Source organism: Anarrhichthys ocellatus, unplaced genomic scaffold (assembly GCF_004355925.1).
Source record: "Anarrhichthys ocellatus isolate YVR2014 unplaced genomic scaffold, GSC_Weel_1.0 scaffold4, whole genome shotgun sequence".
Lineage (NCBI taxonomy): Eukaryota > Metazoa > Chordata > Actinopteri > Perciformes > Anarhichadidae > Anarrhichthys > Anarrhichthys ocellatus.
This window is the reverse complement of record NW_022280034.1, coordinates 6333427-6346101: the sequence shown is the minus strand read 5'-3', so window position 1 is coordinate 6346101 and position 12675 is coordinate 6333427. Positions and strand designations below refer to the sequence as shown.

Below are 12675 nucleotides of genomic sequence, written 5' to 3'. Positions count from 1 at the left end.
GGAATGTAACTTAATACAAGTCTTTATTTTTGACAGAAATATATATACACAAGTAAGAGTCAGATTGTAGTCATTAGATTTTATAATTTTTGACTTCCTCTGGTTGTTTTTCCGGATCTCCTCCTTTCTCCAAGTACAGGTTGTTATAGGGATACTGTTTCTCCGCCTGGAAGAGAGACAAACGCTTTTATTGATAACGTGCATGTTATTAAATAGAGAACACAATCCAAAATCATCTCATCCACAGGTGGCACAGCACTAAAAATAAGACATTCAAATACTAGGGGCGATTAGGTAATATAAAGAAGGGGAAAAACAAATAATTCATTACACTAGAGGGTGAAATAAAGTCAATCTTGTTGCTTTTAAAATTATTGATTAATTGATGAGGTGACTTCACATCCCATTAAAATAGAATGTAGCAGAAATAAATAAAGCCAAGCATTGGTCTGTACTTACAACAGGTTGATAAGATGGTAATTTCTCCCCAACGTAGAACATAAACAGCATGAACCCGATGAAACCAAACAGTTGTTTGCACATCGTGGACCAATCCACAGGACTGGGAGATGTATCCACACGGTTCCTGATGAACATGTCAAAATCCCAATGCATCTAAAGACGGAGAACAATCACTGATTAATAGGGATTCTTATACTGTAATGTATATACTGTAATAACTATGTTGTCATCTAAGTGAACATATGATTGTACAGAGGCACTGCCTTGAGTAGAGTCTGTACAATCAAGCTGATCTGAATACTGTCTAAATATCCCAAAACAATTGTGTCTATAGAGAACAATTATATACTGTGCACTTAAGAAATACGTTTTTTATGTTGTTATCTATACAACTGTCATAATCTTAAGCTACAATGGTGTATCCGCACATTCTAGACAAAATTATAAATGCACAATCTTTAGAAATTATACAATATTATGTAGGTGCGATGTCGCTTTAGTGCAGTAGCAATACAATATAAACACACATAACGTTAAACATTACTGATATGGACATTGTGGGACATTTTTACTTATGGCTGTCACTTAGAAATTGCAATTGTATTTGTTACGAGGCCCTGGAATGCTCATTCATGGGTCACAAGTATGGTGTTAGTTTTGATAAGCGAAACATACCAGAATGAGCAACAATAACATGATTTCATGTTGAAAATCATGTTTTAAATTTCATGGAACCAGCCCATGTAATGCAATTTCTTGTTACTTGTAGCCTGATATGTATACCAATGCTGATATATCGATGATAAACTCAATATATATGGGTTGCACAAGTGAACCTGATATCACAGCAAGTCATTATTATCTTACCGGCTCTCCCCAGTTCCTTCTCAAGTCAGGGTGGTCCCACTTGTACCAGGGGTCTCTCTCATGCTGAGACCTTTCTGGTAACTTTGGATAATCACCAAAGCTGCAAAAACACAACGATGGCAGTTAGTTAAACATGACATGTACTGACTTTATTACCCGGTGATTCACGCAGTGGTGATGTATCAGCCAAGCATAACAATACATGAGCTGAACATTACTTTTCATAACAGCAGAGAGACCAGAGGACGGGCATTTTATTGTCAAAATAAAGCTCACCCCTCGCCGTTGTCGGGATATGGCTCATAGTCCTCAACCCTCATGTTGTACTTCTTTGCAGCAGCAGCTTTCTCCTCGGGGGACGTCGGGCATGGTCCAGGTAGACCACTCTTTGACACACCGGAGGCTGAAACACAAACGATTGCACGATTGTTATTCTTTCCGCCATCTCCCCGTGGATGTGTAAAGAGCTTCACACTCATTCAAAATAGCCGTTGCGATAGCTAGCAGAAGCTAACGTTAGCATGTCAAGGTTACGCTCATTCGAGGCTTTAAACGTTAAACTCTGACACGTATCTAAAGAGAAATGTATCAGAACGAAAGCTATAACAGTACTGACCTGCTCTACATCCCGACAAAAGGGCTGAAATGCCAGGACCTTTTCCTTTAGAGAGAGCCTTGGCCCACCGTCGGAAACCAACTCCAGCCATGTTTACTGGCTGCTGCTGTCCGACAGACTAGGAAGTACGCATGCGCAAGATTGGAAGTAAGGGTCTGTGTAAGGACCAATTCATACTAAACATAAATTAACAAATGTAACTGCTGCGTGTGCCATTCAACCTATTAACAAAAGCAATAATGGGAGTGACAACAAAATCGACTACTAGAAAATGTCTTTTATAGTGTTTTTATTCATTTATATTTATGTTTGAGTAGCAGACACCATCATATTAGTGAAAAATTTGGCAGTGACATGCAAACTCCTCCAGTAGCTGAAGGGAACTCGGCCTCGGAGTGAATGCACTGAAGCCCCGAGGCCTGTTCCTCTTCCCATCAGATCCAGCTCAGGTGCACGAGTGCATTTACTGGGGGATCGTCACTCTGCCACCGGTGACAAATTGGAGAAAATCCGTCAGAGAAGATCTGCTATGTCCTTCTCCACATTCTCAATGGGGCAATGAAGTTCATACCTGCAGTAAAGGGAAAACATTAGAGCCACTATTATGTATGACCTAATGAAGGGCTGATTTGGTTTCTAACTTGCAGTCCATAATGTACAACTTCACCTTTTGAAGAGCATGCCATCTGCCGTAATTAAGAACTTCTCGAAATTCCACCGAATGTCATTGACAGTGATTGGAGACCAGTAGAATTTCTTCATATCTCCAATAACAGGATTCACAAATGGCAACAATTCCTGTGACAGTACAAATATACTCTATAACTAAAAAAAATCATGAACTAATTTTATACATTCATATACTGTGTAAAAAACCAACACTACCTTTAGATAGGTGAAAAGAGGCTCTTCATTCAATCCATTCACCTCAACCTTCCCAAAGACAGGAAACTTCGGCACAAACCCACCACCAGGTCTCACATACTTAAGAATGCTGAGGGTTTCATGATTCCCCTCTGAAAAGATATAAGTACAATATTTCATTACTAATGAGTTTTCAACTTATGCTTCAGGAAAACCTGTGTGTATTCATAACTTCAAAATAACATGTCAAATGTTTACCGCATAGCATGTACATCAGACAAACCAATTATGTATAGAGGTCAGTTGTGGAAAAAGTATTCAGATCCTTTAATCAAGTAAAACTACCGATACATTAATGTAAAAATCCTCCATTACAAGTAAAAGCCCAGCATTCAAACCCCTTCTTCAAATAAGTATCAGCAGCTAAATGTACCCAAAGCACCGAAAGTAATATTCATTCCTCTGTGACTGATTTTTATACAAATATTTGCTGGTCTAGATGGAGCTAGTTTTTACTTTATGTACAGTTGGGTAGTTTAGTTCAGTGGTTCTTAGATGTCGAGCCCCTCCAAAATTTCACACAATAAATCTGAGGGGTCATAAGTTGATAAATGGGGTAAGAGGAAATCACTCTTTGACATCTGAAATGTGACAATGGGCTCCAACCAGACAGTGCTTTTTTTTGTAAGGGGTCACAAGCCAAACGGTTTTTAAATCATCACAGTCATCTTTAACAATGTATTGGATTTTATAAGCTTGTCATATGTTATTTAATTTACAACCTAGTAAAACATAGCTGACAATTAAATGGAGTAAAACGTACATTTCTCTCTCTAAGATAAAGCAGAATAGAAGTATAAAATAGCATGAATTCTAAATCCCTTAACGTGCCTCAAAATTCTTCTTAAATACAGTACTTGAGTAAATCCACACAGTTACTTATGTAGAGTACAGTATTCTTCTCGCACACGAGGTAAATAAAAGCATCAGTGTATACCCACCAGGTGACTGGAGACCGAATTGGTTGCTGGGGAATGATAGGACAGTGAAGTTGAGGTCGCCAAACATTTCCATCAGTGCATTCAGTCGATGGTACTGAGGGAACAGGACACAAAATCAGATGGCTTTAATAAAAAATGACAGCACAGGAGATGTTTTATGAGACAATGTGATCTGGCTGCAATCAATCAGTGCTCTTTGTAGAATATTACCTCCTCTATTGTTGACCCTCAGAAGGTGGCAACGTTGATGATGAGAAGCACTTTACCTCTGTAGTTACTGAGCGAAACCAGCTGTCCATCCAGGGTCTCGACAGAGAAATCATAGATTGATTTATACGCCATGGTTGTACTTTAGTTTGTATATGGGATTGTAGTCAGTCAAGAGTGAGTATTCACTCGGCTATCCTGTTGGCTCATCTCATTCACTGAAATATAACTCATGGGTCAGCAGTTGTTCAGCATGACTGACTTCATTGTTCTCCTGGGCAGAGGTGAGCTGGCAGGATGGTCATTTGTTCAGCACACGTGTTCCAGGAAAATAGGCTGCTGATGTGGTGACAGCTAATTCGCTTTGGGAAATTAAAGATTCAAAATAAACATATATGGGTCACGCTCATTTTGGTTGCATCCTTTCCTCTTTAGAACTCACACATTCAGCAAGAAGTTTAACATTAGGAATAACATTCAAGAATGTATATTTTGTTCCAAAGTCTGAAATCACAGTCTAGATTTACTGCACAAAACAATAGGCACAGTTCTGCTGTTCAAGTTCAGCAGCACAGGAGGTTCTGGTCTCCTTCAGCATGCTTTCTCCTTCTCCCACTGGTCACGTTCAGTCTTTAGCTCCTCCTGCTGGGTCGCCATCAGAGCAGTCTGGAGCTTTTGGCTCTCCATCTTCTCCTTGCCAATTTGACCCATAAAGAAGGTTCTGGTCGCCTTCAGCAGGGAGGCTTTCTCCTACTCTCACTGGTCACGTTCAGTCTTTAGGTGCTGCTGCTGGGTACGTTTTTTTGACAAGTTTTTAATTAGAGTTATGAATACCACAATGTAGAAATACATACACTACTGCATAGACTTTGTATGTAATCTACTCACGCCGCGTTTAGTGTGAACATGGGTTACGGTATTAAAGGGCGTAAAAAACAAACTTTAGCCTGTTTTATTTGGGGTTTTGAACATGTTTTATGAATCTCTGAAATGACAGTGAAAGGGGTGCCAGTCAGTTGGTTCAGAGTAAAACGTCTTGAAAACTTTTTTTATTTTTTCATGATCGCTACAAACAGGTTTTCTCACCCAAAACCTCTAGAACAAATGACAATAACCCTGTAATATCGATACAACATTTCAGTTATTTTATAATCGTAAAGCAAATATGTAAATTGATTTAGCATGATCATGACGTAAACCCGGAAAAACAACTGCTGCGTTCATATTACTCGTAAACGCGTACGTCCATGATCCTATGAGACATAAACACCACTTCTCTGACATTAAAGAAGCATAGTTTTGATCGTAAATGACAGCAAATGTACTGCCTAAAAGGGTGGTGGTAGGTTAGCTGTTGATTTATGGTAAAAAAAAAAGTCCAGAGGCGCATCATTGTGTAATTGTATGGTTCAATTTGCATATTAGCATACAAGGTAGCAATAAGAGTATGTATTTGTGGCTTCATCACTTTCACCATGAATTTGTGGCTTTTGTCTTCCCTTAATGCCACATTTGTCAGAATGTATTTCGTTTTTACAATAGTTAACATTAATGTGCCATTCCGATCTCGATATAAAGTGTTCTGATAGTCCCTGAACGCAGCATTTTGTTCGGGTTACACCTTAAACGCTTGAAAGATGCTAAAGGAAAATACGTTATTTTGGCACCTATGTGAAGAGCAACGCGTCCTTGAAAACTCCGTATAACAAAGTTGAGTCAGAATGGACGAAGAGGCCAAGATGCGAACGTAAGTTCCTTTGAAAACGGGAGTTTTGTGTTTTAAAAGCAGCTGGATTGGTGGCCCCAGCAGGCTAGCTTCTCAGCTAACAGCGGTAGCAACAACAACCAAGTCACTGTGGGATGTAGCTTGTTGTCGTTACTGTTACACCTCTTCATTCATGGCCGCTAACTTGAATTATACATCACCGTGACAGGGCTGTTACTGTCTTTATACTTGCTTTCTCAGACGTATCGCAACATGTAGTGTTTCTGATTGCTTTGAGCTTTGAATGCAGTGTCAAAGTTCAGCAGTAAAACAAGGTTGCATTTCTTCAGCAGATGCCATCTTTTGGACTTGCCCTGGGAGGATGTCCTTGTTCCACATATTTTATGCCATTTGCCACTGCAACACCTCGTCAGCCTGCAGAGGGTGAGCAAGCAGTTCCACAGCCTCATCCAGGTGTATCTAGCCAACTGCAGGACTTTTGACCTGTCCTCGGTAAGTCCTCACAAGTGAGAGTTTGAATTGCCTGTATATGTTGAGATGTTTGGCGATGGAAGTCTGCTATCTGCTCTGTTGTGATATTTACAGATTGGACCATCCATTTCCAAGGAAGCGTTTTGCTCCATGTTGAAGGACAACAAAGTTCTCCACAGCCTGTCTCTTCAGAGCTGTTCGGACTGGGTGACGGACAAGGAGCTGCTGCCAGTTATCGGCCAGAACCAGCACCTGCAGAGAGTGGACATGAGCGGGTGTGTTTGGCTCACCCGCCACTCCCTGGTGGCGGTGTCCTTGAGCTGCATGCACCTCCAGCGCCTCGGCCTGGCGCACTGTGAGTGGGTGGACAGCCTGTCCCTGCGCAGCCTGGCGGACCACTGCGGGGGGCTGCAGTCGATAGACCTCACCGCCTGCCGCCAGCTCAAGGACGACGCCATCTGCTACCTGGCCAAGAAGTGTTTGAAGTTGAGGTCTCTATCTTTGGCAGTCAACGCCAACGTCACTGACGAGTCGGTGGAGGAGGTGGCCAAGAACTGCAGGGGCCTGGAGCAGCTGGACCTGACAGGTTGCCTGCGGGTCAGGAACCAGTCCATCAGGTATGTCATATCTTATTTTCAAGTGTAATCCAGCTAAGTTTGTGCCACCCCTGCCTGCACTTTTACATGCACCATCTCACTTGTGCACCCGTCCATAAGATCCTCTGCATGCTGTGCTCACAGGACTCTTGCAGAGTACTGCCCGAAGCTGCAGTCCCTGAAGGTGAATCACTGCCACAATGTGACAGAGTCGAGCCTGGATCCTCTACGCAAGCGCAATGTAGTGATAGATGTTGAGCCGCCTTTACAGAGGGCTCTGGTGCTTCTTCAGGACGTGCTGGGTTTTGCTCCCTTTATCAATCTCCAGATATAGCCGAAAGGCGTCAAGTCATGTGCACACAGGTAGGCAACAAGAGCAGTATATATGAGCTCCTGACGTGTTTATATCCAAAACCCAAATTAATTAAGTCTATTTGCAGAAAATACAAGTGGTGACAAACATTTGTAATCAACATCTACTTTCCTTTGTTACAGATGTCCTCATCAAAGCAGTCACTCTCAGCGGCATCACAGGTGCATGCGAGTGGCTCCAAGAAACGACCAGACAGTCCAAGAAGATCTGGATGAAAAAACCTCACTAGAATGTGATTAAAAATAACGTTTACGTCTGACAATGACTGAAGAAAGCCATGTAGTTTTAAGAATTGCTGTCTCGTGTCTAAAAGATGTCACTGCACTATTACTTAATCATTAAGTGTTGTAATAATGTGGCTTTATAGAAAAGCAGTTGTAACTGAAGTAGAGTGTATTGTTTTGTACATACTTTGTGTGCATTTTTAAGAAACATCTATCTTATGTTTCATTTAGAAACATTCAAAATAATGTTTGAGTTTAATTAAACATTTCATTTTTGCATGTATGTGCCAGTTTAAATGATAAATGTACCCAAATCATGCAAAAACATGTTCTCACTTTCGGGTTTATGTGTCCAGGATTTCATTGTCTTCACTACTGATGTTCAGCTGCCGCTACAATACAATGAAGGAGAATGTGGTGCTGACAGTTTGTCTTCCAGATACAAAGTCCTGGCTCCTCACAATAATCCACCGTCCTCACGGTCTACACTTTCTAACTGCTTTCAAATAAAAACTTTCACATCAAAACTATCTGCATGGCTATCAGCCACCAGAGATTAGTGGGAAAATGTTTATACGTTTTCTTCTGAAGCTACCTTGTAATTTATACTGTTAATAAATGCATACTTGTATAGCGTAGTATTTGTATACCCTTGACATGATTTCAAAATAAGTAATCCTGTACTGAGATGCTGTTGCTCAGTAATACAGTATATGAATTATAAACATAAGAAATCTTAATTGCAAAATACCATCAGAAATGATTGTTGTCACTTCTCCACTTTATAAATCTGATGTGATGTAACATTAGGATGAGTAATCGCACTTCTTCTCTCCTAATGCCGATTCCAATACTTAATTTATCTGAAATGCAAAACCTCCATTACTGAATTAATGTCACTAATAGCAAAACAATCATTGGATTTTATGACGACATTGAAGAAGACACTTTATGTGGATTGGTGGAGTTAATTTTGTCCAAACAAGTGTTGAATACGGAGCTTAAAGACAAAAAAATACTCTGAAAGTACATGTTACATAGTTTTAGGCAAATAAAAATAGTGACCCAGGCCTCCTTTTTATTTCAGCTTCTTAATCAATGAAAATGAGAAGAATTTGTATCTGTAACCTGGCGTCAATAATAGGATTTCTTTCATTCCTACACATCCCTTGATTGTCAAGCATAAGAGGCTCCAGTCAAAGCATTACAGCGGTGAAGTTAAAGACGTTCACCTCTTCACAGATGTTTTGTGACTCAAAGTGACACAAGGTGGCAGCAGTGAGTCAGGATACGTGTCTGTTGTAATTCTGCTGTTTGTGAGGCTGCATGACATCCAAACTACAGTCCACTCAGGAACAGAGATGGTCTCCAATGTGAAATATGTCAGACCACAGTGTCGGGTGTGTATTTTTCTCTTAAGATTTAATCTTAACGTCTGACTCGTTGGACAGATTGTGAAAATACACAGCTTTATGATGTTTTTAACACTTGATGCAGTGAATGCACAATACGCGTTAATGCTTCCCCTTGTTGCTACGTGTTAAAAAGTCCCTCTTGCAGTTTCCTCTGGTGGTCCGATTGGCAGACTATATTGCATCTTGCCTGTGTGACAACACAACAGGTCTATTTTCCACTTGATGGCACGGTTTAGCCCATCTGCTGCGTGCTGTCCACAAAGCTGAATGTGCACCAACAGAGAGTTGTGTTTGGAGGGCTTCAGGGATCGACCAGCATCCTTCTGTTAGCTGTGCTGATCGTCATATTGTACCGCTGGGCCTCCGAGGAGACATCATGGTCTCATTAGTCATAAGGTAAAATCTGGAAATGTTCCATTTGTAAAGCAACTCACGCTGCATATCATGCAATAAAACACCCATATTTACAAAAATGCAGCACATTTTAAGCAAGAATAAGAGAGTGAAGAGTGGTTAGCATGAGGGGGAATTAAAATGTACTGTAAGAAACTCACTGAATTAGAAAACTAACTTCTCTTATCTGTATAGTATAGTTAGTATAAATAACATCGTCAGTGTTCAGTGGCCCAACAGTGGCCCTTCCTTGCTGCTCAGCAGTCAGCGGGTTAAAAATGTTTCAGACTACATTCATCATGTAAGACCTCAATTAGCATTGATCTGCAGAGGGGGGAAAGAAACATAGCTGCGTTATTATATACCATGGAGCAATTTCTGTTCCAGTGATTGAGTGTATGGGGGGATTTCTCAAACATAACCGGCCTAACATATTTTGTCTTCCTTTCAATAATCTGGCACTTGTCTAAACTATTGATCAATAGCAACTGATCATTTTATACCACGGCACAACAATGAAGTAGGTCCATTTTATTCAGTTTGCAGTCTTAGCCCCCGGGCAGCGGGGTAATATACTGTACTTATTAAAAATACGAATAAATCTAAATTTAATCTCTGGCTGCTTTTAAAGTCCTCTGTGACAGAGTAACTTATGATGCTGTTCAGAGGCTCGTGAGGTTCATTCATGTGTGTTGTGGCGGCTGGTTCACAGAACAAGAGCTTTGTAGTCCTTCTAAAAACAGGTCTTCTTCACGGCAGACATTTTGACTTGACATGGTAGAAAAAGTACAGGTGTAACTAATAACATTAACTGTTCTATGCAAGTGGAGCTGATTGGAAGTTGTTGAGGTGGGGGAAAGGGGCTGGATCATATGTTTTATTTCATAAAAAGCCCGGCCCTCCCAAGCATTATTAACATTTTATATGGACCCTGTTATGCTTTGTTTTGGCAAATAAAACTGTAAATAACTCCAGCCGTTTCCTGTTTTGATTATGCTAGCTGCTAAAGGTTATGACAGCCAATGAGTAGCAGCTTTGTGCCTGCTGGACTTGAGACAAATATATGTTTTGGCCTTTTTAAATTAATAGTAACATAGAATTATAACAATATAGTGTTCATAAAGCGTAAGGTTCTACTTTTAAACAGAAGTTGACCTTATATCCACAGGTCAACTGTCTTCTGTCACAAAGCATCAGAGTCAAACAAGAGACTTGAATGTTACTTCAGGCAACCTGTAAATACGACCAGATTTAATGAAAACCAACATAAATAAATATACCTGGGGCAATTTTCATGTAACATTAACCAACTGTATATTAACTTCCCTTTTTGTTATTCGTATGCAAAAATATTCTTTTTGTAAAATACAGATCCCGCTCACAAAAATAATCTGAAATTGGTTTAGGCCACTGTTAATTAAATGATGTTCACATAAGCTGGAGAGAGAATTACTGTAGCTGTTCAGATGGGCCCAAAACTGTGTCAGAGATTTTGTTCATTTTCATATTTTTAATTAACAGACTTTTCCTCCCGTCGTCCATCAGTGAGTGAGTCTTTCTTTCGTTCATTTGATGTAGTTTATCTCCTCCAACCATTCATATACAACCTTATTGGATCCCGCGACTTAGGGATCCATCCTTTAGCCACCAGAGAAGCATAACTAATGACAACATTAAAATGGCTTTGTGAGCGTGGCCATCAAAATTTTGATCAACCAAGCAAGAAATAATGTTGAATTTTAACATCGGCATGAATAAACATGTGTGTTAACAATCTGGTGAACTAAACTGGTAGGGTCTCAATATAGGCAGATTTTTCTAGGTGTTGATGAACTGATGAACAAATGACCTCTTCAGGGTTCATATGTGTGTCATGGAAGTGAGGCTTTAATGAAAAAAAAAAGATTCAGGCCAAGTGCAGTTGTGTCTTGTGAGTGGAATGAATGGCGATGACACACAAGACGTTTTCAGGGTGCCGTCTAATTGAAGCGACATTTGAAGCTTTAGGACTCATAACTGTCAGATTTGTCTAATTACTGTCTAATTACTGCGCTCCTAACCCCAGACTGGACAGGAAACACACGGTCAGCCAGTTGCTCACATAGTTTATGAATGAATAGAGGATGTTGGCATCATGTGACTCACAACTATTCATTGCTTGGGTGAAGAATGCGTTGGCCCAGTTCTTGTTTGGGAGTTTTACTTTTGAGGGTCATTTTGTTTGATAAAGACAATTTGCAAAAAATATAATGAGATAATGAGAATAATCATCAGTTGAAGCCCTAGTGTTGCAAATATGAGCGTGAAAGTGACACTTGAGTGATTCTCTTTAGCAGTTTGCTGTTGTAAAATTATAGTTTAAACTTTAAAATACACGGTTAGACATTTTGTTGGATTTTTATAATGAATGAATTACAATAATGTTGCCAGTGCGTTCATTGCAATCGTCCTCTTAAAGTAGCTTTGCTGTAACGTGAGTTAATAAGACACCCTTACTGTCGCAGAATGTTGCTGTAGAAGTTTGATGTTGAATTGTGATTTTACAGTAAACCACCTATCAGACACAAATTTAAACTCAAATGAACTGTGTAATTGTCTGCATTGATTTTTACAATAAAATTGTAAGTACAGTATTGTATTGTGAAATATCACACTTGAACCCTGTGAAGTGATAATAATGCAATCTATTTTGAAATATTATAGTTCTTGTGAAATGCAGTAAATAATCACGAAGCAGTTGCTGATCAGTTAATGATTCACTTCATTGTCTCACTTCATTTCCAAGTCATGGTTCTTCTGTTGCTCTAAAGCGTTCCTCCACTTTCTCAGCGTTTATTCCTGCTATTAAAGAGGTGACCTTCCTCCTGCCAAGCTTTCTGCCACCCAGGCTCGAGTCCCGACCAATTCTGAGAACCCAGAGGCCACGTTTCTGTAGCTATACGCTCAATTTGCCTGCAATATCAACAGACTAATTTACCTAAAGGAGAGTATGTATACAATAAGCATGACAAGGATTCATCCTGGCAGGAGCATTTTGCCCTCTGACTAATCTGGGCTGCTACATTGTAAGTAACTGTGTTGAACTTGTGTCCTCCAGCCAGCAGAGATCAGAGTTCAACATTCTGCCATAATCACAGATCACATCTTGTTACGCGTGGTGGACACTGAAAGATGCTGGAGCCTATCTCATCATTTACTTTGTATGGAGACTAAGATCTGACAAAGAAGGACAACTCTAAATCACTGCACAGTGGTTAGAGGCTTGCATTGTGCTCCTCACTGTGATTTAAACTGTAGACCATCGACGTCTGTGGATGGGGATATCTATAGAATGTAGTGAATATGATCATTTGTGGTGGGATATAGTCTCCATGTTTGACGGCATAATTAGATTATTGTCAGCTGAACTATTCAAAAAATCTAAACCTCTGAAGTATTTGACAATAGTTGCCTCCTTTGT

General features: G+C 40.0%; 3 protein-coding genes across 4 annotated transcripts; 1 reads left to right on the top strand and 2 right to left on the bottom strand.

Annotated features, from left to right (window-relative positions):
* Window position 1: 1 nt before the first annotated feature.
* ndufb8 (NADH:ubiquinone oxidoreductase subunit B8) lies at window positions 2–2070 on the bottom strand. The gene is made up of 5 exons (XM_031843795.1): window positions 1946–2070; window positions 1606–1732; window positions 1330–1429; window positions 460–615; window positions 2–166 (listed from the first exon to the last, which is right to left on the bottom strand). Exons 1-5 carry the CDS (start codon window positions 2034–2036, stop codon window positions 74–76), a joined length of 567 nt encoding a protein of 188 aa, XP_031699655.1. The 5' UTR covers window positions 2037–2070; the 3' UTR covers window positions 2–73.
* A 153-nt stretch (window positions 2071–2223) lies between these two features.
* gpx9 (glutathione peroxidase 9) lies at window positions 2224–4222 on the bottom strand. The gene is made up of 5 exons (XM_031843801.1): window positions 4021–4222; window positions 3811–3904; window positions 2831–2961; window positions 2613–2743; window positions 2224–2516 (listed from the first exon to the last, which is right to left on the bottom strand). The coding sequence occupies exons 1-5, from the start codon at window positions 4150–4152 to the stop codon at window positions 2459–2461; spliced, it is 546 nt and encodes a 181-aa protein (XP_031699661.1). The 5' UTR covers window positions 4153–4222; the 3' UTR covers window positions 2224–2458.
* A 1392-nt stretch (window positions 4223–5614) lies between these two features.
* Window positions 5615–8931, top strand: fbxl15 (F-box and leucine-rich repeat protein 15). Of its 2 annotated transcripts, none has more exons than XM_031843878.1 (5): window positions 5615–5764; window positions 6073–6235; window positions 6329–6831; window positions 6955–7173; window positions 7306–8931. In XM_031843878.1, the coding sequence occupies exons 1-4, from the start codon at window positions 5739–5741 to the stop codon at window positions 7142–7144; spliced, it is 882 nt and encodes a 293-aa protein (XP_031699738.1). In that variant the 5' UTR covers window positions 5615–5738; the 3' UTR covers window positions 7145–7173; window positions 7306–8931. The 2 variants fall into 2 exon arrangements, with proteins under 2 accessions (XP_031699738.1, XP_031699739.1); XM_031843879.1 differs by having other exon boundaries at window positions 6076–6235; window positions 7306–8930.
* Window positions 8932–12675: the final 3744 nt, after the last annotated feature.